The 23,067-nt window shown below is 47.2% G+C and overlaps 1 protein-coding gene across 1 annotated transcript; it reads left to right on the forward strand.

Moving 5' to 3' along the window:
• The first annotated feature begins 83 nt into the window (after positions 1-83).
• Positions 84-16,047, forward strand: RpL18 (ribosomal protein L18). The gene is made up of 7 exons (XM_075701965.1): positions 84-141; positions 267-353; positions 539-646; positions 742-840; positions 2,206-2,329; positions 8,578-8,647; positions 15,915-16,047. The coding sequence occupies exons 1-7, from the start codon at positions 139-141 to the stop codon at positions 15,988-15,990; spliced, it is 567 nt and encodes a 188-aa protein (XP_075558080.1). The 5' UTR covers positions 84-138; the 3' UTR covers positions 15,991-16,047.
• Positions 16,048-23,067: the final 7,020 nt, after the last annotated feature.

Consider the following 23,067-nt stretch of genomic DNA (forward strand, 5'->3'; position numbering starts at 1 on the left):
TTATTTATAAAATAAAAACTAATACTATAATTAAAAAACTCTATAAGCTGTAGCTAGCCATTCTGAGCCGAAACACGGCCGAAGTCGTAGTCGCTCATTGCTTCCCGTGATCCTTTTCTCTTCGCGTGTATATCCGCCATGGTGAGTATCTCGTCGTGTGAATCGACATTTATATCCATTAAATCGGGTCGATACTCCGCCTGGGATCACACCCGATTTTTATCACAATAAATTATAATTCCTGGCGATGTCCTTTCCGCGCGCAGGGTATCGATATATGCCACAAGTACGACCGCAAGGTCCGCAGGACGCGGCCGAAGAGCGAGAATGTCTACCTCGGCCTCCTAGTTAAGGTAAGTTAGCGAGCTTTTGAGTTAAAACTCCCTGATCTCTCCTAGTGTCGCGTGCATGCAACCTTTAAAGCGCTGTCTTGTTGTTAGCGGTAGGTTTGTTATCGCTTTCCTTGCGCGATGCGCTCTAGTCTGTGGCTTCGGCGCGAGATCGAGCCGGCTTGGAACACATCGTTACGTTTTCGCAGGTCTACCGTTTCCTGGCCCGCAGGACCAACTCCAAGTTTAACAAGATTGTGTTGAGGCGTCTCTTCATGAGCCGCATCAACCGGCCGTCGATGTCGGTGGCTCGCGTGGTACGTTTTGCTCTCTTTCGATAGGTCGATGTGCAGTGTCGTGGGCACTTGCAAGCGGTGGTGCTGACACGACGTGAACGTTTGTGCCGTTGCAGGCCCGCTTCATGAAGAAGCCCGGGCGGGAGGGCCTCATCGCCGTGATTGTCGGCACCGTGACCGATGATCTGCGCATCTACGAGCTGCCAAAGCTGCGCGTGAGTATCCCGACTGGTTTTCGCATGTCGGTGTGCTCGTGCTAGTAAAGTCCGGTCGAGAGCTTGCGCTGCAGTGGCAGCGTTAGTGAAACGTTAGTCGCGTGTTTGTGTTTGCGTGAGATGCTCATTTCGTTGATTGCGCTTCTGCACTTTTAAAGTTACCCCTGAGCCGAACCGTAGCTGTCAGTCTGGCCAATGCTAATTTGCGAGCAGTGCATGCCGGTACAACCGTGCAGTTTATCTTGAAACGTGGATCATAGCACAACACAATAAATGCGCTGTGTAGGCGCCGCACTTTGAAGAAAAATGTGACAGCCAGCCCAACACCTTTGCCAATCGACAGTAAACTGGCGTTACTTTCACCAGTCCCAACTGTTTCACTGGGCTAAGTACCTGCTAGGTGCTTACAAATTACACTGTAATGCCCGACTAGCTGTTGGTGGGACTGACATGGCGTACCCCCCCTCTCTGGGCCACAGCCGTGGCCTCGTAGGTGAGTGCCATGACTCCCGGAGGACATGTATTCAAAACTGTGCAGCTGCCAGTTCATCACCGGTTGTCCAAATGGGCACGGGCATATCCTGGCCCAGCAGTTTGTTTGGTGAATTATCCCGGGAAAGGGTCGCCCACCATGCAAATGTTGTTGAACCCTGTGGGCACAATGAAACGGCGAAAGTGCAGCCTCGTGCCATTCTAAGGGCACTGGATGCAACCACAGCGTTGACAATGCAAGCACTGTTGGTTTGCTGTGCTGCGCATTCTAACATTTGCTAACATCACTTCCTCCCTGTACACCTTAGGGAGATTTAGAACTGTGTTACAGATTACCATCCACCACGATTGCGCATGCACAGAATTTACTGGAGACCCGTCGCAGTTGCTTAGCGTCTATGGTGTTGGATTGAATCCCGGCCACGGTGGCTGCATTTCGACGAGGGCAAAATGCGAAACACCCGTGTACGTAGATTTAGGTGCACGTTCCAAATTTCCGGAGTCTCCCCCATTACAGTGTACCGCATAATCAGATCATGGTTTTGGCACATAAAACCCCATGATATATATATATATATATTAGTTTACTCAAGCCCAGTTAACCTTGTGCATGACACATACCACTTTTTTTTTTCTTAATCTTGATTTGCAACCCCCATTTTCCCTTCCTGCACTTTGCCCTGTGCAAGGCACAAACTTCAGTTTTGAGTCGTCGCATGTGTTGTCTACTTTGTCTTGCATCTCACCCTGCTAAAATACTATGAACCTGTCAGCTAGCCTGAATCGGCACATTGCCGAGGCATACCCCTTATTGTTGGCGCATTTCGCAGAGTATGCCGGCAAGCACAACTTCCAATCCTTTCACGTTTGCAGGTGTGCGCCTTGCGGGTGACCGAGAGGGCCCGTGCTCGCATCCTGAAGGCTGGTGGTGAGATCCTCACCTTTGACGAGCTGGCTGTTAAGGCCCCCAAGGGCAAGGGCACCGTTCTCATGCAGGGTGAGCTTCGTCGCTTTGTGTCGCACCAGAACCTTTTCATGATTGTGAAGAGCCAGATTTCTTGCAAGGCACTTTCTCGAGCTCATTGCATTGTGTTCATTTTTGCAATTGGCACGTGCGGGTGCTTTAGCTTATGTGGACGCAGCTCTCGTGGTGAAAATGTATGCGAGGCACCAGCTCCACTGTGTGCTTGCTGTCACTACATTTTCGTTTGAGCAGTGACTGGGGCTGCCATTAGTTGGACAAGTATACTTTGCAGAGAAGTAGCCTCGCAAATTAAGAAAAGGGTCTCTTTCTGTTGCCTCCTTAGTTACCTTTGCTACTTGGTCTTTGCCGAAGGAATGGAATGGGCCTAAAGGATAACAACATAGTTGCAGTTCATAGACAGTAATAGATAGTGTGTGTAAGCGACCATTAGCATTAAATGTAAATAAGTTTCTGTTCTGTTAAGGTGAACTCAGATTTAATCTTATTTCTGATTTGCCATAGTGGGAGGCACACTACTTTTTAATGAAATGTGCCTTCAATTTGGGTGCACATTAAATTAGATAAAATTACCTGCCACGGTGGTTTACCGGCTATGGCGTTGCGTTGCTAAGCACGAGGTCACGGGATCAAATCCTGGCCAGGGCGGCCGCATTTTGATGGGAGCGAAATGCGAAAACGGCCATTTCTCGTGCATCGAGGCCACATTTAAGATCCTCTGGTGGTCAAAATTCGGAGCCCTGCACTGTGGTGTGCCTCATTATCAGGTCATGTTTTTAACCACGTAAATCCCCAAGCTTCAGAATCTGATACAGTCGCCGACCGTTTATTTGGACCTCACGAGGACTGCGGAAATGTTCGATTAAACAGGTGTCCGAAAAAGCAGATTAAGTAAAAAGAAAGAAATCCTTTATTTCCACGCATTTATTCAGGCTCGGCAGTAGGCTTGAAGAAATCGTGAATGCGCTGTTGCACGCTGTTCCATTTACGTGCAATCAGATAAACGTGAATCTAGGAGAGGGTCATACGGTCACTATAGTCGGCTGAAAGCACAGTCACTGCTTGTATGCGCTCCGCATGCGACGGAAGCGTAGCACATGGTGCGTCATTTTCCGACTCGGAGTCATCGTCCGGCGGCGCAGCAGAAACCTGACGAATGATCTCGCCTTCGTTGAGTTCCGCACATGTCAGTACAGCAGTATCAGCACCTGTGAAACCGTCAAATAAGATGGTGTCCGGAATCGCAATGCAACCACTGCGCAGGTCTCGGCAGAACCTTTTTGGCGTCAGTAGGGAGCATATCGGAAGGCGACAAATCCTAGGCCTCCCGGCACACGCTTGCCGGCCTGCCCCAGTGCAGTTTGCGCGGGCACTGTCGCTGCCATTAGACACTCGACACGATGTTTCCGTATGCCGCGTTGCATCACTGCAACCTTGACACAGCACACAAAGCAAACACCACCATGCCTACACCAGTTGCACAAACGAAAAACGCGGCCTACTCGCAGCGTTGGCACGAAGAAAGAAACAAATAAGCTGCTGGATTGTCTTGACATGGCTTACTGAGCTGAGACTGAAACTACTGTAGCTACAAATCAGGCTGAAACGATGATGGTGAGCGGAGATTTGCAGTAGCGCCACTTCGTGGGGCAGCAAGGCAGCTCCGTTCAAAACAAAAATGGCATTCAGCAAGTCGAACCATGCACCGGTCAGAGTTGGTGCATGGTGCTCTCTATCGAGTTGGCTCAAGGAGTCTCCGAAAAATCAGACGAGAGGTTGCAAGGTGTCCAAACTTTCAGCAGTTGTTGTACATTATGGTCTGTGGGGAGAATGGCGGTGCCGCGAAGCAGACCGAATAATCGAGCACGTCGCAATTGTTAGAGTCCGAAAAATCAGTCGGCGACTGTACTACTGATTGATGAGCCACTGATGTGTTTCTGGCGTTTTCTGCCTTTTCATTCAGCCTGTTGGGTGATTCCACTAATTTCACCGGTCCTTTCAAGGTCGACTCAATGGAAACCAACGCAAGGACACCGATGTTGAAGAAAGTTCGCCCCCACCGTGATGTAACAGAAATCTGCAAACAGTTGGCTAGCACAGCTATGCAAACTCTCGGTGGTGGCGGCGCATTTCTGATGGAGCATTCTTTGGTTCCTATTGTGCTCAGACTGATTGCAATTACACTGAGCCCTCTGTTGATTGGGACCAGAAAAAGTGGGCACAAGCCGAACAGGGAGCAGCTCAATGGAGCTGTTGGAACCTGACAAAGGAAACATGGTGTGCTTCCGTTGAAGACAAGGTGTGCAGGCGCCAATGTGCCTGCCAGCTGCTTGCTGTGGCAAGCGCCACACCAACAATGCTTGACCACAGAAGCCACGTCATTGGAGCTCCGCTAGATCTCGATCGCAGTCCCAGCAGGTCGAAGTTGAGAGCGGATTAACTCGATGCGCAAAAATGTGGTGGAAACTACCATCCTAACGTACCATTAGGTTGTCACCGAATTTAGTAGGTGGACAGCCCGGCATCTTGCCACACTCGGGATTGCATAAGCAGCGTCTCTGTAGTGCTATGATTATACAGTAAATGTCCCATTTTTTTTTCTTTACTTTCTAGGGGCCTGCAAAAATGTGCGAAATATCGGGCGGTTCGAAAAATTGAATGCATGCCTTTTGCTGCCCTCAAGGGTGTCTGTAAATCTGGAAACGCGTTCTCAGCGGCCTGCAACAAATGTCTGAAATAGCTCTGCAAACCTGCCAGTACGCTTATTAGGCGCATCAGTGTTCATGCTGTGACAAGAGACAGCGTATGCATGCGTGCATACTTATAAAATGCATACTGTGTCCCGTGACAATGGGCCCTTTTCACTTTTTGTATGCTTCACCGCGTAACACTGCTGTATTGCGGTGCAGCTGACTTTTGGAAATCGACATCATGCTACGCTGAACTAATCCCGTGCTTTCGCACTTTGGAGCCATCAGCAAGAATGACAGAGGTGGAGTTGGTGCCATTGTTGACGGCCACAAATGCTTTCCATGAAAAACACGGCACCAAACAGTAGGTAGCCTAGTAGTGAATGTCAAAGCTGCCACCTAGCATTGCTGTGGTGCATATGGCTGCCAGTGGATCGGCGTGCGAGAGCTGGTTGGAGGCTGCAAGATCATCAAAATGGCAGCTGTGATCCCTTTGGCTAAGGCTTTTCAGACCTGCGGTCATGGCAAAAAGTCTGGAAAATCGGCCTGTGAAGAGTTTCAGCATCCAGAACCACCTGTGCGGTACCGCCACAAATGCGTTGGAATTATCGGGAATGTCTGAAAAATCGGTCATTGACTGTAGTTGCTTTTGTGCTGTGCTTGGCTTCAAGGCAGCACTTAGGGGCACACTGAGGACAATGCTACTGTGGATTGATTAGTGTTACGGAATATTTTTATTCTTGCCTCCCTGCGTTTTGATCTCAAGGGCTAGGGAAGTTTGTCATGTTACAAACGGAACATGCTTCTTACCGTAGTTAACCCTCATGCACTTTGCAACAGCTGTGGTGTAGTCAGTCGTGAAAGTGGTCTATTCTGCATTGCATACCCTTGGTGACAGAAGCATTTAGTCAACACTTCCTAGTGTAGGGCATGTGCAGTTAAATGTTAGACATTTATTCATAACTGTTTAAACATTGCACGTAAATGCAATGAGTTTGCATAGTGTGATTTAGTTGGTTTTTGGCTACTCTACTGGCTGCTTCAGAGACATTTACAGCTACTTTTTAAACATTTTGGAATCTGGTAATTGCCAAAAGAGATAAGATACTTAAGAGACTTTTGCTTGGGCTTGTTGGTTCATCACTCTGGTACATAAATGATACATAAAAGACAAGGACAGGTTTAAGAAACAGTTCGAAGGTGGCACTAAGTGTATGTTTTTGAGGCACCTTTACACCGGGCCACCTGTCCTGTTCACCTTCGTTTCGTGCCGTGTGCATGTTGATTAGACTGATAGCGTCGCCTCTTAGTGCTTCACAGTCAGCCTTCCGCATTGGATGACAGTGCCGATTTAATGTAAAGTTGGGAGGTCTGCGACAATACCCTGCATCCCTGGGCCCCCCGTCCAAGTGCCATGGCTGCATGGGTGGTCGACTTCAGACCAACAGTGATGGTGATAGGGTGTCGTGACAGATGCCTTGGCAGTACCAGGTGTGATGGCTCTAGAAGCACAGGGTTATCACGTATATATCTGCCCACATTATCTGTTGTTTCTTTTGCATTAGCATGCTGATACTATGTCCGTTTCTGTAACTAAGTATACAAATGAAAACCATGTTGAAAGCGACCTGAGTACAGAAAGTATGAACAATGGGTAGTGCTTGTGTGTATTTATGAGTATTCAGTCTTTGTATGTTTGTGTGCTTTCGTCTTCTGTAAAGCAGGAGACGCATGCTAATGCAGCTGCCTGGAACAGTGATGAGTACTGTTGTGGGTAGACAGGAAAGTGTCACGTAAAACATCTCTCATGAGCGATAACTTGAGGGAGCTGGGCTGCAGGGACGGGGGGGAGGAGGGGGGGGGGGAGTTCCTGGAGTATGTCTTGGCACGGTTAGGGGTACTAAAGGCATTGGTCACATTATCCCCACCAAAAACGCCTATTTTCGGCATGCCCCATGACAATGTCCAAGCAAAGAACAGTGTCTCACAATGAGTGATTGGCATATTTACCCATACCAAAAAGAATTTTTCAGAAATTGATTGCACAGTGGCTGGGCAGCACGCTCTTTTAAAGTTACCATTGTGACGGGTATTGATGACCGTTCCATACTGCAAATAGCTTGCAATATTTGTGCATCCCTCACTTTGTTTGTTTTTGCTCATTCTGTTCATAGCGTTATTAAAGTTTTCACGCTATCTACAAACGTAGTCCTAAAGATGGAACAGCGTGCTTTATGGTGTCTCAAATAGTGATGATTGCTTACGGATATGGGAGGCTAGGGGAAGCGACGTAATGTCCGAAAAGTAGGTCGGTGGTTGCAACCTACTTAAGAAGTTCACATCTAACCTAACATGCAAGGACAGTGAAAAAAACCTTCATAAACTTAAACACATCCAAGTAAATGCCCTTTCTGGCATGTTCTATGGCAGCCCTTCACTAGTTCTCAAGGTGGCACTTACCTCTCTTGGTGGCAACAATGATCAACTCCATTTGCTTTGTTTTGGTGGGATGTAAGCACGGCCTCACTTAAGCAAAGTTTGTAGTTGTTTAATAGGGCATTTTTAGTTGCGATTGGCTTGTTCACGGAAGGGAGCCAATCACAGTTGAAAATGCACCTTGCTACACCCGTATTACAAGCTACATTTGTGCTGCTGTCTATTATCTGGATCACCGGAAATATTGTGCTGCTACTATATTGAAACAGTTGCTGAATTTATCACCCTCGCATATAAGGCAGGGAGTGACATCTAGGATAGTGATTCTGTGGAAAAACCTCGCCTTATATTTGAATAAATATGGTAACTTACATGCTAAGCTGGAGAGTGCAAAGTAGATTCCAGTGTTATTGAGAACTGCATGCATTGCTGGATGAACAAGTGAAGTTGTCAGTTTAATTAAACGTAAGCCAGCATCCCATTTGCAGTTTTTGTGGAGTTAGTCTGCAAATGCAGAATTAGAAATCTGGTATGCATTACATTTTTAGTTTCTTAGGAGTTTTGTCATTTCTGTTGTCAGTCTCATAAGCAGCCCTAATTTCAATTTTGGAAAGTTTCTGCTTTGAACCTATGAAAACTGAATGCATGTGGTTCGTGGGCATGTCAGAACTTGGCTGATACTGCTAAGCAGCAGTTCAGCGGAAAAATGTTCTTTTAATGTTCGTTCCTATGACGAGATGCATCATAGTTGTATTTGTTCATATGTAATGCAAAAGCAAGCTTTCGACGCTTCGAAATTCTCAAGTGGTTGTCTGCATTGAGTGGAATAAAGAACATTAATCTTCGTCAAATTTGGAAAGTGGACCCGAGACAAAAAGTTGTAAACAGCTTGCAACAGGTGATTGAAATTGTCTTACAGGGTAGATTTAGTTTTTTAAATATACCAACTACAACCAAGACTTGTAGAAATAAAAGCAATTAGCAGTGTATGCAAGGTCACAAGGCTAATAATTTGGGCAGGAAAATAAAAGAAAGCATGCAAGGGCGAACGGGAAACGGATGTGTTAATACACTTGTGAATGTGAGAAAATTCTATGAACGTTGCTAATGTGCAGCTTAATTCTTGCTTGTGCCCAGGACCTCGGAATTCGCGCGAGGCTTGCCGTCACTTTGGACCGGCTCCTGGAGTCCCCCACAGTCACACCAAGTGAGTACTGACTCTCCTCACGGTCTTTTTTAAACCCATTGTCTTCCAGATATTGTGCACGGTGTGTGGCCCTCCATTCCGATTATTTTTGCCCCCTATGCATGCTAAGCAACCTTATATTGTTGAACTGGTTGTATCGGGATCTACAGTAGTAAACATTGAAAGAAATGTGAAAAAAAGTAATGTTTATGATGCATAACCGCTACTCCTCCCAAGTATTTTTGTAAAGTTAACAAATTTGGGATCGTCTGACAATTTTACGAGTGTTGCATGAAGTTCTGCAATAAATGCATCTCGTTTGCAAAAAAATCTTAGAGCTCTCAAAAGGGCGTGCGCAAATTACGCTGAGATTTTGCAAGCACATCCGAAATGACATTCAATATGTGTAGTAACGCATGCTATATATACAGTAAGAAAATAAATTATAGCATAAACGAAGGGTAGTTTATTTAACAGAATTAGCATATACTTTAACCAGCCAGATCCGGTCATGCATGGTCTCGTCGGAATCACTGGTCAAGAAGTCTGACTCAGAATCATCGTCGCAGCCGCTGTCATCGCCCTCCCAAAGTCCTCCCAAAGTGCATCGTCCTCGGTTCCATCGAGCGTGTTCGACAGCCCCGTCTTCTTGAAGCTCTTCTCGACAATAGTGGGAGAAACCAGGTCCCACGCTGGGAGTATCCGCTCGGAGACAGTCTCTAGTGGTGGTCTCCTTATTCTGCCAGTGGCAGTCAGCCCATTCTCTCCGCTGGCCATCCATTCCACGTACATCTTGCGCACGTAGTCCTTGAAGGATTTATTTACGGAGACATCCAAGGGCTGCAGAATAGATGTTACTCCGCTTGGGATAATAGCCAGGTTGGTCCTCATGTCCCGCAACTTCTTTACACTGTCCACGAGATGGCTTTTGAAACTGTCGAGCACCAACAGCGATGGCAGTCGCAGTAAAGGCATGTTCACACCGAAAGCAGAGCGGACAAACGGATCCGGCCAAGCGGCTGCGGATTTTCCGCTTTGCGGAAAATACGGGAGCGGACGAGCAGATCCGGCCAAGCGGCCACGGATTTTCCGCTTTGCGGAAAATACGCGGCCGCTTGGCCGGATCGCGCCCGTGTCGATTTTTTCCGCGCAGATAAGTTGGCCGCTTTGGCCGCAGCCAATCAGAACCCGACACTGCGGAAGCGCTGGTGAAGGAATGTAAACGAATATCTTTCTCTGTGCTTTTCGCTTCTGCTATTCAAAAGCGTCAAAACGGCAAGTTGGGCCAGTTGGTTGGGATTCATAGTAAGGTTTTTACAGCGCAACACAAGACAAGGACAAAAGAAGGTATAAAACGATGACACGGCGCCGTGTCGTCGCTTTATACCTTCTTTTGTCCTTGTCTTGTGTTGCGCTGTAACAAATCTTCAAAATCTACTAGACAAGTGGCGAGTAAAATGCCGACAATCTCGTCTTCTTCGTCTGAGCTCATCATTTTGCAGAAGTAGATAGCGGACGGGAGCGCGCCGACCCACGGAGAAAAAAATATTGAAAGTGCGCGCACAAACCCAAAGTGCTGCGAGATGGCAGCACGTCCCTGAAATTGCTAAAGAAATTGCGAGATGCCCCGCCTTCCCGGCAGCACGGATAGCCAGACAACGCGGCTGGTCTGAACAGGCGCAGGTGCTCGCCGCCTCGCCGCTTTGAATACTCGCTTGTCCGCTTAGACGCTCCCCTTTCGGTGTGAATGTGCCTTAAGGCCCCTGGTCGCTTACCCCAGACAGTGTCGAGCCAGTTGTTCATTCATCCAGCCTTTTTCTTGCGCGGATGTGAATACAACCTTCAATTTGGGCAATGTCTTCCCCTTGAAGATCATGAACGGCGGTAGTTTTCGGCCATCAGCTGTCACGGTAAGCATAACTGTGCAGCATTGCTTTTCACAGACGGTTGTCTTTATAGGAACGGTCGAGACGCCTTTCTCGCTCACTGTTGTGTTAGGTGGCATATCAAAGGTCAACGGGGTTTCGTCTGCGTTCCCAATCTGGGACATGTTGAAGTTTCCAGTTTTGCGTAACCCAATCACATAACGGTGAAACAGAACAACCGTCTCCTTGTAATCATGTGGCAACTGCTAGCAGAGGGTCGTTCTTTGTCTGAGAGACAGCTGATGGAGTCTCATGAAGCTCGTCGCCCACCCTCTGCTTGCCTTGAATGTTGCAGCAGGGACCCCTTCCTCCTGCGCTATCTTTCTTGCCTCGAACTGCAGCATCTCGCACGACACGGCGATACCGGAGAACCTAAGCTCTCGCACATATTTGAAAAGGTCTTGTTCAATGGCAGGAAACTTTCCTTGCTTCGGTCCTTGGAACGCTCTCCTTCCAGGTCTTGTATTTACAAGCAAACTCTTCTGCTTTTTCCAGTACCGAATGTGACTCTCATTCACGATGAAGTGCTTGGCAGTGGCACAGTTTCCGTTTTCTTCGGCAAACTCAATAACAGCGAGCTTGAATTTCGCCGTACAGTCGAACCCCGCTACAACGAACGTCGCTTCAACGAAATTTTCGCTTCAACGAAATATTTCCAATTCCCCGTCAGCTCGCTATACAAAGTAATGGAACAAATTTCTCATCACAACGAACCATTTTTGGGGCGCGTTTCCGCTTCAACGAAATTTTTGCTATGCGAAGCTCGATTTAAAAATATATCTTACAATAAAACAAGCATATCGCCGCCCATCTATGTACTTCCATAGGCCCACGCTGCTTTGTTTCGCTAAACATTCGCTGGACCAAACTAATCCACTCACTGAAACGCACATGATCACCGCCATAGCTTGGTGTTGATGACTATCGGGCTGGCTGCCTTGCGACAAGGCGCGGGGGCAAGCTCCCGTTTTCTTCCAATCCAATTCAGAGCCGCAACCAATCCGTTGCCAAAGGACGCAGCAGCCTGGCAACAGCAGCGCGTTTGCCCTAGTTTTTTTCACTCGTGCTTGTGCTGCTAGTGCGCTGTAATGAATGCGAGCATGGCGACTTCATCTAGAAAGCGGAAGTTCCTCTCGCTTGAAGAGAAGGCACGGATTATCAGCGCGGCATCCAGTGGCAGGAAAAAGGGAGATGTTGCAGCGGACTTCGGCATCTCACAGAGCACGCTGTCAACGATCTTGAAGTCGAAAGACGCGATAGCGCAAGCTCTTTCTTCGGGGACATCCGCGAAGCGGAAAAAGCTGACGCAAGCGGCTCATGAGGACCTTGAGAAGGCTCTGTACACGTGGTTCCTCGACGTGCGCGCAAAGAAGATGCCGGTCAGCGGAAACATGTTGCAGCAAAAGGCACTTGGCTATGCCTGTATGCTGGGCATCAATGATTTCAAAGCCAGCTCAGGGTGGCTGACCCGTTTTAAGGCCAGGCATGAAATCGTCGCTAAAGTGCTGTGTGGGGAGTCGGCCTCATCAGACGCCGACGCTGCATCTGCTTGGGCATCAGCTACTGTGCCGGAATTAATGGAGAAATATGCCACATCAGACATATACAATGCCGATGAAACGGGACTTTTCTTCGAGCTCCTCCCCTCCAAGACGCTTCACATGAAGGGCCAGCCATGCAGCGGAGGGAAGCATAGCAAAAAGCGTGTGACTGTGCTCCTGTGCTGCAACATGGACGGGTCTGACAAGCGCTGCCCACTGGTGATAGGCAAAAGTGCGAAGCCGCGGTGCTTCAAAGGTGGCAAGAGCCTGCCCGTCAAATATGTTGCCAATAAGAAGTCTTGGATGACACGGGCCGTTTTCAAAGAGTGGCTAACCGCTTTCGACCGTGACATGACGGCAAAGAAACGTAAGGTTTGTTTGCTCATCGACAATTGCTCAGCGCATAATGTTGAAGACGTTCAGCTTCAAAGCGTGGAAGTAAGATTCTTCCCGCCGAATTGCACGGCTTTAATCCAGCCGCTGGATCAAGGTATCATCAATAGCGTTAAAAGCGCTTATCGACAGCGACTGATTCAGCGGCTGGTGTTAAACATCGACACCGGTCGGGCAATCGAAGTGGATTTGTACATGGCTGTACAGATGGTCTCAGCAGCGTGGACGGCAACCAGTCGCAGTATCATCTACAACTGTTTTGTGCACGCCGGCTTTCACTCCGATGCTCAACTGGCAGCGAACTCCACGTCGGACGAGGAAGGCTGCAGTACAATTGCTCCACCCTCCACAGAGGCCAATGCGGCATGGGCAGCCCTTCAGGACTCCGGAGATGTGCCGGCCGATGTTCACATCGGCGACTACATCGCTGTTGACAGTGAAGTGCTAGCTCACGAGGAGCTGAGTGACGAAGCTATAATTGAGGGCGTTCGCCACAACGACGCATCATCGGATGATGACAGCGACGCAGAGGACTTAGCGCCACCACCTGCAATAAAAGTGATGGATGCTTTTGATGTGATCCGCAGATTTTTCGGTGCTCACGATGACGACGTCGCGATGCAACTGTTCACCGAGTGCGAAAGCCGCGCCACTGCACTCGTGGCAAAAAAAAAGAAGCAGAAGAAGCTGACCGACTTCTTTGGAAATAAATGATGTTTTGGGACTATGTGGTCCAACCTGACAGTGTTTTTGGCCTGTTTTCGCCTCAACGAAATTTCGCTTTAACGAAATTTTTCGCGCGCCCCGTCAGTTTCGTTGTAGCGAGGTTCAACTGTATAGTTATTGTAGCCCATTGCAAGTGAACAGCGAGAACACGACTGGCTGATGGCGAAACCTAAACTTCCGAAATCAACCAAAGATGCGCGGCAGCGCGGACGCAGAGAATGAGGGGCAACGAGGGGAAAAGTTAGTGCGACTGGCCCTCGCATGCCTACGTTGCAGAAAATAGTCCATGCTGTGTCGCCTGCATGCATTCTCATGGCGAGAGAAAAGGGGAGATGGAGGCAAACGCTCCAGCAGTTCGAACAACCCCTGAACAGGTTCGCATATTCGGGTACGGTCCCTAGAATATAACATTCTAGGGACTGTAGTTCGTGGGCTTCCGGAGAAAAGAACAAAATTTTCGGAAGAAGGGACTTCGCACTCGCATCCCGTCTTGTGCATGACTGCGCTTGCCTGCTCAGTGAGGGGCGCGGCCGTGCAGTCTCCGTGCGCACGTGCCATCGAGCTGGCTCGGGCGGGACATGGAGCGCAAAATGAGTTTTCTTTTTTTGTAAAGATGGCTAAATGTTAGGAGGGCACAAATTATGCAGGTAAATACGGTAAATCGGTGCTTGACAGACAGCCCTCCGCATTGGGTTACAGTGCTGCGTTGATGTAAAGTTGGGAGGTCTGCGACAATACCCTGCATCCCTGGGCCCCCCGTCCAAGTGCCGTGGCTGCATGGGTGGTCGTGACAGATGCCTTGGCAGTACCAGGTGTGATGGCTCTAGAAGCACAGGGCTATCGCGTATATATCTGCCCACATTATCTGTTGTTTCTTTTGCATTGGCGTGCAGATGCTATGTTCGCCTCGGCAAATAAGTATACGAATGAAGACCATGTTGAAAGCAACCTCAGTACAGAAAAAGTATGAACAATGGGTACAGCATTTGTGTGTATTTATTAGTATTCAATCTTTGTATTTTTGTGTGCTTTCATTGCTTCTGTAAAGCTGGAAATGCATACTATAAATAAAACTTGGTTGTCTCATTAATATTTTTGTGCTGATTTCAAATATGTACTTAGTTCTAGTGTAGATTAATTAGTTCCTAAGATAATTAACATTTCCTTCCTTTCGTTTAAGGCATCAATTAAAAATAAATGGCACAATAAACATTTGTAAGGTGTGGTTGGATTGCGTAACGAATGAAGGATAGCAAACACTTTTCTATTTGACTATTAGTAGATACTTTACAGCCCACTGAAAATAAGCACACAAGATGTGGCAACCATGATGCTTAAGGGGAGATGTGGGTTCCAAAACCAATTTTGTTAATTTTAGTATGAACTGGATGATATTTAACAGTATTGTTCAGTTTTTTCTGCTGATTGCAAATATCTAATTAGATTTTGTATATCTGCATTAGAACAAATGATGCAAAGTTTTAATACAGAAATTCAGTCAATTTTTTACGGGACTTTTCAAAAACTGAGTCAAAAGCAAAAACAAAGGATACGGCCAGAACGCCAGAGAGTCGCTCTAGCCGGTGATGCTATTTTTATTGTTCTCAGTGCACTTATAATGCAAAAAAAAAACATGTAAACATAATTGCAATATTTTTGCTAATTATCATCTGTATTTAGTGGCAATTAAAATTTAACCGACAACTTTAGAAATAAATAGCATCACCAGTTAGATCCTTTCGACACAAATATATTGATACCAAAGATTTCGCTGGTACTTAGAAAGAACATATGAAGATCTCCTGCAAGGCAGTGTGTGGTATCCAAAAAAATGAAGCTGAGAAAAACGAATTTGAACTGAATTGCATCACTGTGTAGCCCCGTCTTTCAGCAACAAGTTCATGGCATATATGGCCATTGTGCAAAAATAACACTGATATGTTGGTTGCAACATCATGCATAGTCATTGAAACCAATGCCAGAAAACTAGCACCACGAGCTTCACATATCTATTTTAGTTCCTTGTTGAACAGAAGGCACACAAATGGCATCACTATGCAAATAAAGTTGCACAGAGTTCATGGCCACAACAAAATATGTCCTTTCCACAAAGCTTATGGCTACAACAAAAAAATCTGGATGAAATCCCAGTGGTGGTCGCCACGTTTCAATGGAGCCGAAATGCAAAAAAGTTCAAGTGCTTGTGTTGTAGCGCTTCCCAAGTGGTCAGAATTCAGAATCATATCAGTTTTGGAAAATAAAATCCCAGAATTCAAATTAAAACAAAAATGTATATCTCTTGAACACTCACACAATTGTGCATTCAGCACAGGTCACACCTAGACCTATAAAAGCCCAGGACTGTAGGCAGAGTCTGTTGCTGGCATGTGCCTCTTTGCAAGCTTGCTTGTCAAAAATCCCGGCCACGACGGCCGCATTTCGATGGGGGGCGAAATGCAAAAACACCCGTGTACTTAGATTTAGGTGCACGTTAAAGAACCCCAGGTGGTCAAAATTTCCGGAGTCCTCAACTACGGCGTGCCTCATAATCAGAAAGTGGTTTTGGCACGTAAAACCCCATAATTTAATTTTTTTTTTTTGCTTGTCAAAGCATTTTCGTTTGTGATCCTTGTTGGACATGTGAAGCTATTATTGCTGTTGCTGGAGAGTTGCTGACTGTAATCTTTTTTTGTTCTTTGCCAGGCCGTATGTGCGATCAAAGGGACGCAAGTACGAGCGTGCTCGTGGCCGAAGGAAGAGCCGTGGCTACAAGGCTTGAGCCCCGTGACTCGACCGTTCCCAGTCAAAATAAACACGCCCCCCTGTGGCAACCACACCCACCTGGTGCTGTCTGCTGGATCTGAACCCACTTCATATGCATAACTGACATTGTGACACTGATGGAAGCATTGGGAGTGCTTCATGGTCTGTTCAGATTCTGCAACTGTGACAGCCAATACATGGTACTACCACTTTAGCTTGACATCACTGCTCACAAAATTCAGGAATGGTTTGCATAATAGGCCGTGATGGCAGCATCCATGAACCAAAAGTAAAACAAGCTACAGGAGCCCAATGCCGCAACTCTCAGGCCGCTGCATTTAATGCGCTTTCATGTGCAAATCACTATTCAATAATGCATTTTCGATACACTAAACAGCCTATCACCAAAAAGTAAGCACCACTTGGCCATTGTTGGCTATGAGTGGCTGGCCTTGATGAGTGCAGTCGGCAACAATTCTACCAGAGGTGCGGTAAATCTGCAAAGGCAGCTGGCGAGGAAAGAAGGAACAGGTTATACCGAAGGCAGGCCTACACTCCGGAGCCCATAGACAGCAGCAGGGGTCAATGTAGCACACGCACATAACCTTCTTAACGCAACTTCGCGGCGAGAGAGACCAGACGAGAGGTCTGATGCGCACGGGAGATTTCAATGCCTGTGTGAAATGTCGAAGGACTTTCTTTTTTGATAGCCATGTGGGCACGGGATGTTGGGGTAAGAACGGCAGTAGATATATCACTGCAGGTTGGTGACTGGGCTTGTCTGCCTGGATGTTTCCTGGTGAAAGTCAACGGGGTATCCAAACAGTTTGCATCGTGCACAGGAGCGTCAACATTTCACACTTTTTTTTCCCAAGGAAGGTGATCTATTCAACCTTGCGAAGGTCTGTTGTGCTTGTGCAGAATCTCTGTACTTAACTAGTTTTGACAAATCAGTTAAGCGGGATCCTGCAAGTTGGAGAAAGCATAGTAAAGGGAAAATTGTCATTCACGTTAATGTAGCAATCCCCTCATGGGTACGTGCCATATGTTGAAGGCGGCGACAGCAGCATGAAGCTCAAAAGAAAACCCAATGTCCTCAAACGGTTTCCTTTGTAGCTTCGGGCTACACTCTAGCGGATGAATATTTTTCGTTTGCATAAGTTTTTGTTATTGTACTTGTTGCGACTTGTACGGGGTAATTGAAAGTGTAAACAAGTTTTTCTTTTTTTTTTTATATATAATGAGTCAAATTCACAATGTGAGCAAGTTGTAATGACAAGAAAACCTAGGCAACTTTCCTCTAAAGAATATATCGCAACAAAATGGGCTAAATAGGTGAGCAAACCAAGTGTGAAGGTTGTTTTTTGATTAAGAATGAGTCTGATCCTGCTTGTGTATGGCTCGAAATGAGTTGAATCCTCCCCCTATAGGAGAGCACTTACCACATGATGTGATGCGAGGCACTACAGCAGTTTCTTTGCTGCAAGTTCCTGATTTTATTAGCCTTCAGTGATGCTCAAGCAAAAGATCCTGTGAGATTACAAATGAGGCTCCCTATGCTTTCAAGCAGATGAACTTGCTTTCCCCAAATAATGGATTGTTTCACAAAGCATAGCAGTGCCTCTAATTGCCAATCTTCTAATAGCTTTTGTACTAAAATAACACTTGATTGTTATGAAAGTCGTTTTCAACACTGTTTCCAGACAGTTCGACTCTTTTTTGAAGAAAAAAAAGCCTGGACAACCAGAAGTAGTCAAAAGGAAAAGAGGAAATAAGTTTGATGCGAAGGGTGAAAACAAAAGCCATGGAAATTTACAAGTATGGTAAAAAGGGAAAATCAGTACGATTTTCCCTTGTGAGCTAGTGTCCCAAGGAGAAAAACGGGAGCAAATATTCGTAACGCGATAAGGCATGCATCTGATGCATCAAAGGAATCTATTCCGCCCGATAGGCGAAGCATCGGTTGCAATTGCTAATTGGTGCACAGATATACAAAGTAAGGACAGTAGGTTTATCGGCCGTATAAACTTGAAGGCACTCACCTCCGCGCATCCCGGCTGACGCCGCCGCGGCAGCGTTTCACAGTGCCTGTGGTAAGTGATGTGTTTGCGTTATTATGCGACAAGAAGTGCAGGTGCTGGGCTGTGGAGGTCGCGTGCTGGACTACCAGGAAGCAGAAGTTGGCTACTATAAGTCGGATACAACTTTAGAAAAAAAAGGGGGCGTTTGCTCCTCCGAGGCGGAGGCACACGAGCGCCCACCAATGGGCGCGCACTCTGGACTAACGTCATCAGCCGGACGGCCGGTGAGCCCGCCGACAGAGAAGATGGCCGCCCGCGCTTCGAACTGGGCGAGGTCGCGTCAGCTGTGTGCCTCAGCCCCTCGTCAGAGTGAATTCCAGAACTGTTTGTGATGGTCTATCATGCCGGTAATATTACTACGAGCTTACGGTGCGGCATTTGTGCCGCGTGCGTTTATTCTGAGCCGTGATCCGGTGAAGGAACATTGCAGCGAGCATCGCTGGCACTGCGCTACGCTTTGCCTGTAAACAGGATCCCTCGGCGACCGCTACGAACACACATCCTGCGTGTTTGTACCATGTTGTTTTATTTCGCTCCCGAGTGAAGTTACGACAAGAAAAGTTTTCCAAAGACTGGTGCCTACTCTTAGGGGCGGTTGTGTTCGTGTACTGTGTCGCTACGTTTTTCGTCGGACGGGGTGAAGTGATGGAGCAAAAACATTCTCAGGCGAAATCAGAAAAGTGTGCGCGCACGAAACAAACTTACGATTGTCTCAAAAGAAAATATTTGCAGAAGAAGCCTTCAACGCAAAGATTTGTCGCCGTCAACTTAGCGTGAACGATCATTGTCAGCAGGGAGATAGCCGAGCGTCTAGCGACGGTGTTCGAGCGCTGTGTAGCACCGTCGATTGATTGCTGTCCACCAGTGCTCACTGCACGCGCAAGCTGTTGAATGCATGCTGTGAAATTGTGAAAACACAAACCAAAAAATATAAATTTTATGCTATTTAAAACCAAGAGTATTTATTTAAAACCATGAATGAAGCATTTTTGTACCTTCCTGCCTCGACCGTATTCTCGCCCCAGGTTTGCAATGGTTGCGATAAATGTATTGTTTTATATAAGTACTTTTTCAATAGCAACTGATTCATTTTAAGCATGGAAAACGAGTAGTGTAGGTACTCCGTGTACATGTAAACAAGCGCAAAAGCCATGCAGAGCTGCTCATTCTACTTTTGTCACTTGCAGTGAAGCAAAAGAGGAGACGATGGGCAGCGTTGTAGAAGGCACGGGGTTATTTTTCTGTCGCTATCCGGCATGTGCTGCAGCACATAAGAGCTCTGCTAAACCAGTCACCGAAATCAATAGTCTTTATTTATGCCGAGAATTACGCGTTTCAGGAGCACGATTTTTCCAGCGGGACTATTTTAGTCGCGGAGGCAATCGGCTGTCGCGCTTCGGTCATCTGGGCGGGGCCTCCCCTTTTTTCTAAAGTTGTATCCGACTATAGCTAGCTTGATACAGCTTGAGCAGGCTAGAAGCAACTAGAGCTATGTCAAGCTATAGTTGAGACATCTTCAAGATGTCTAGCACTTGATGTCTCTAAGCTATACTCATTAGCCATTGCGAAGACGCTTAGTTACAAAATATTTCAACGCCATGACTAGCACTTAGCACTTGATGTCTCCAAGCCATTGTGAAGAAACTTGCATAGAAAAAAATATCAAAATTTCGAAGGCATTGTCGGGGAGGATCCTGGTCATGCGGCCTCAACGAATTGGAAGGAGGGGGTAGGCGGCTCGGCAATAAATAGTGAACGGCGGAAAGGGTGCTTTGTGAATGGCGGAAAGGTCAATTTTGTAAACGCGGAAGTTGCCGGCATAGTGCGAAAAAGGTGGTGAGGGGATAGTTACGTTGATGGGGCATATAAAACCCCTTGTGGCGTAATCAGCACCACAAATGGAGCGCGCGGAGACCGGTTCTTGGTAGATTTCCAACGCGCGTTTCGAAGCGCGCACGTTCACTGGTTCAAATCTGGCGTCACATTGATAGCATGCTGCGACTTGCAGCCCGCAAAAGAGGGCGCATAATCTATCTTGTACATAAAGAGCAGGGTGTGAGTGTATTACGATTACAGAGCGAGTAAAAAAATTTGAGGTGTTGTTTAAGGTGAAAATAAGTGAGCATGAGAAAAGATGGAAGACACAGTAATATGAAACTCAATGATTTAAGAGCTTTATTCAAGCACAGCGCATGTACACCACCCTAGCGCAGGTGAAGCAGCATGCAGCAGCGCCGCTTCGCGCTCTTTTTGTCGATTTCGAAACTTTTGGCAGCGGCGGAGGCGGTTTGTTGGTGCTGTTCGCTTGCTTAATGCGATGTATGTCTTCGAGTGGAGAAATTCGGTTCGTGTTTGCAAGAACGGCAGCAACAACACCGTTCTATTTCGTTTCGGTAAGCGATTTTATTATATGATTGAACAGTTCCTACTTTGTTGGCAATCATCATGTTGCACGATTTGAACGGCAGTTATCGTTTCGGATTATCGCGTTCATGCAGGTATTGACGGAGCCTGTTTCAGATTGGAAGTTTTTTTAAAGGTTTGTTAGCAGGATCATTGTCCCTTTTGCCGTTTTGCAACTTGAATATATGGTAATGGCTTTCAGGCTACGACGGGAGCTGTGTAATTCCGTTACCGACTCGATACGCGGTTGAGATACTATTGGGGGCGAGCTCCACCACTGGATAAGCTGGCGCCACCATCGGCGTGACGTGCATGAGGGATCAATCACGTGGACACAGCGGCCGTGTCGTCTGGTTCGGAAGCGCCGAAGCGAGCTGAAAACGAAAGTTCTACCTGCGCTGTGATTCTGATTAAGTGGTGTGGCTTTCCCGCCTTGGGTGTCTGCTTGACAACATTTAAAATCACTATAATAGGTAGTGGCTGCCTTTGGAGGCGTGCAGCATGGTAGGCCACTGCTCGGTGCCGCAGTGCCGGACGTACGCAACGGAGCCCGGTGTCAGCCTTATTCACCCGTAGCCGCAGGACAAGAAGCTCCGTGAAGCTTGGCTTGCGAAACTTAGAACCGGCAAACAGCCATCGGCTACAACTCGCGTATGCAGCAAGCACAGAAGCGAGGAATATTTCTGCTACGGCGCCGGGACTGCGATGTTCGGTGAACAGCAGAAAACGCGCACTGAGACGTTCGCCCGCGCTCCCTGCCCTGCTAATGTCACGACGGTTTGGTCTGTGAACTTGTTGATGCTAGACACTGGCAAGTTCATTGGAATGGAAAGGGAGTGGTAAGAAGCACAATACAGTCATGGCATATGGTCATGTTTGTGTTATGAATTAACGCACTGAATTACAAAAGAGAAGCAGTGTGAAATCACCCGCTGACTGCATACAGTGCGAGGCAACTTTAGAAATAATATTGAAACGTCCAAGAATTTAGAAGGAAAAAAAATATTGAATCGTCGCGACGGCACATCATAGTCGCCGTAGGCGTCGAAGTCCCCCGTTAAAACGAAATTGTTTAAACAGATCTGATAACGTCCATGTAACAATGGTTGCTCGTGGGCTGTTAAATGCTCACATGCTGCGGCCTAAAGCTCACGGCACGGTGCAAAAAACGCTCTCAGTGAAAGCGAAACAATGCGCGCGAACATACGTGCAGACGCGCAGTTGGTCGCCGCAAACCCGTGTGATCGCTGCATGCATTGAGGCTTCTTTCTGTTATGCGCCACGTGGTTATACAGACCGCCCACTGTAGGAACATAGTTCACATAAGACAGTTTTAGTATAGCGTACGCTATTCCATTGCGTACGCTAAAATATAGCGGGTCGTCACTGCGCATGCGCTGAACGCTAAACGAGATAGCGGGTATAGCGGGCGTACGCAACGCAAACGAGTTAGCATTAGCGTTTTTGCGGGGTATAGTGAACTAGAATACATTCTAGTTCACTATATTGCGGGGTTTGCGGAGCTTGCGGGAAACATGGCGGCGGTCCCGGCTGCCCACTTCCAATTGAATTTGGCGTTGCTTTTGTAAAATGCACTTCGTTCGTAGCAAATTACTGTGTAAACGGCTTTCGCTTAGTCTCAGGCCGCTTCGACGACAGAGTATTATGGATAACCTCGTGGTGTTTTCGAGATCGCTGCTCGTTTCGAACGAGTCGAAGCCTAACGAAAGAAACGTTCGAGATGTCAGCGCCACCTGTCGCTAAAGGCGCGAAATAGCCGCAACGATGGCATATGGCCTCTGAGATCCGAAGATATCGCCGGCCAACTAAAATTGTAGAAAACGTGCGCTGCTTAGCGTACGCTATATTATAGCGTATAGCGTACGCTATAGTTGCGGACGCTAAACTAAAACTTTCTATAGTTTGCGCTCTGCGATTGCTGACCTTTCAGGCAAGAAGCCGGTTCGGGAGACTCCATCGCGGCGACCACGCGCAGTGGCTTTCACTGTACGTATTCAGTAAAGAGATAGCGTCTGTAAACGACTCTGTGCTTTCAGTCTGCCCAAGATTATTATTTCGACAGTAATAGAGTTCCCTCGTTTTGAGAGCACACAGAGAAATGTACAGGAGGTCTGCCGCGTAGTGTTTTTATTTAGCGCCGTAAGCCAAACTAATGAGGAGCGCGCCGCGTGATCCCTCATACTACGCAAGCGCTCTAGGCGCTTCCGACAGATGGCTACTCCGCCAGCCTCGCCCCCACTATTCATCACTGTGCATGCACCGTATTTAAACATAACATTCGCAGGCTGCGACTATACAGACTAAAAATTAAGCGAAACCATAGAAAATATAGCATGAAAGTCACCTAGCACCGTTCGTTGGCCCCCAAATCGGCAAGAAACCTGCTAATGCTCCCACGTTTAGCTCATGTAAGTGTGTGTACTCCACTGTTAGACATGAAGGCAATGCGAATAATGCCAGGGTGCAAACAAGTGCGGTCGCCGAAGGTAACAGCCACCTGCAGCTGGAGCCTCTTTTGTACGATGATGACGGTAAAGAGCAGAAGTTTATGATGCTGTTTGAAGGTAACTCACGAGGGAGTAAACCAA

The sequence above is a fragment of the Dermacentor variabilis genome, chromosome 8 (assembly GCF_050947875.1).
Source record: "Dermacentor variabilis isolate Ectoservices chromosome 8, ASM5094787v1, whole genome shotgun sequence".
NCBI classification, from domain to species: Eukaryota; Metazoa; Arthropoda; class Arachnida; order Ixodida; family Ixodidae; genus Dermacentor; species Dermacentor variabilis.

Excerpts from the sequence above, each read along its gene's own strand:
- RpL18 (XM_075701965.1), top strand. Across the intron at positions 354-538 it reads ACCTCGGCCTCCTAGTTAAG|GTCTACCGTTTCCTGGCCCG; the intron begins GTAAGTTAGCGA and ends ACGTTTTCGCAG. Across the intron at positions 841-2,205 it reads ACGAGCTGCCAAAGCTGCGC|GTGTGCGCCTTGCGGGTGAC; the intron begins GTGAGTATCCCG and ends TCACGTTTGCAG.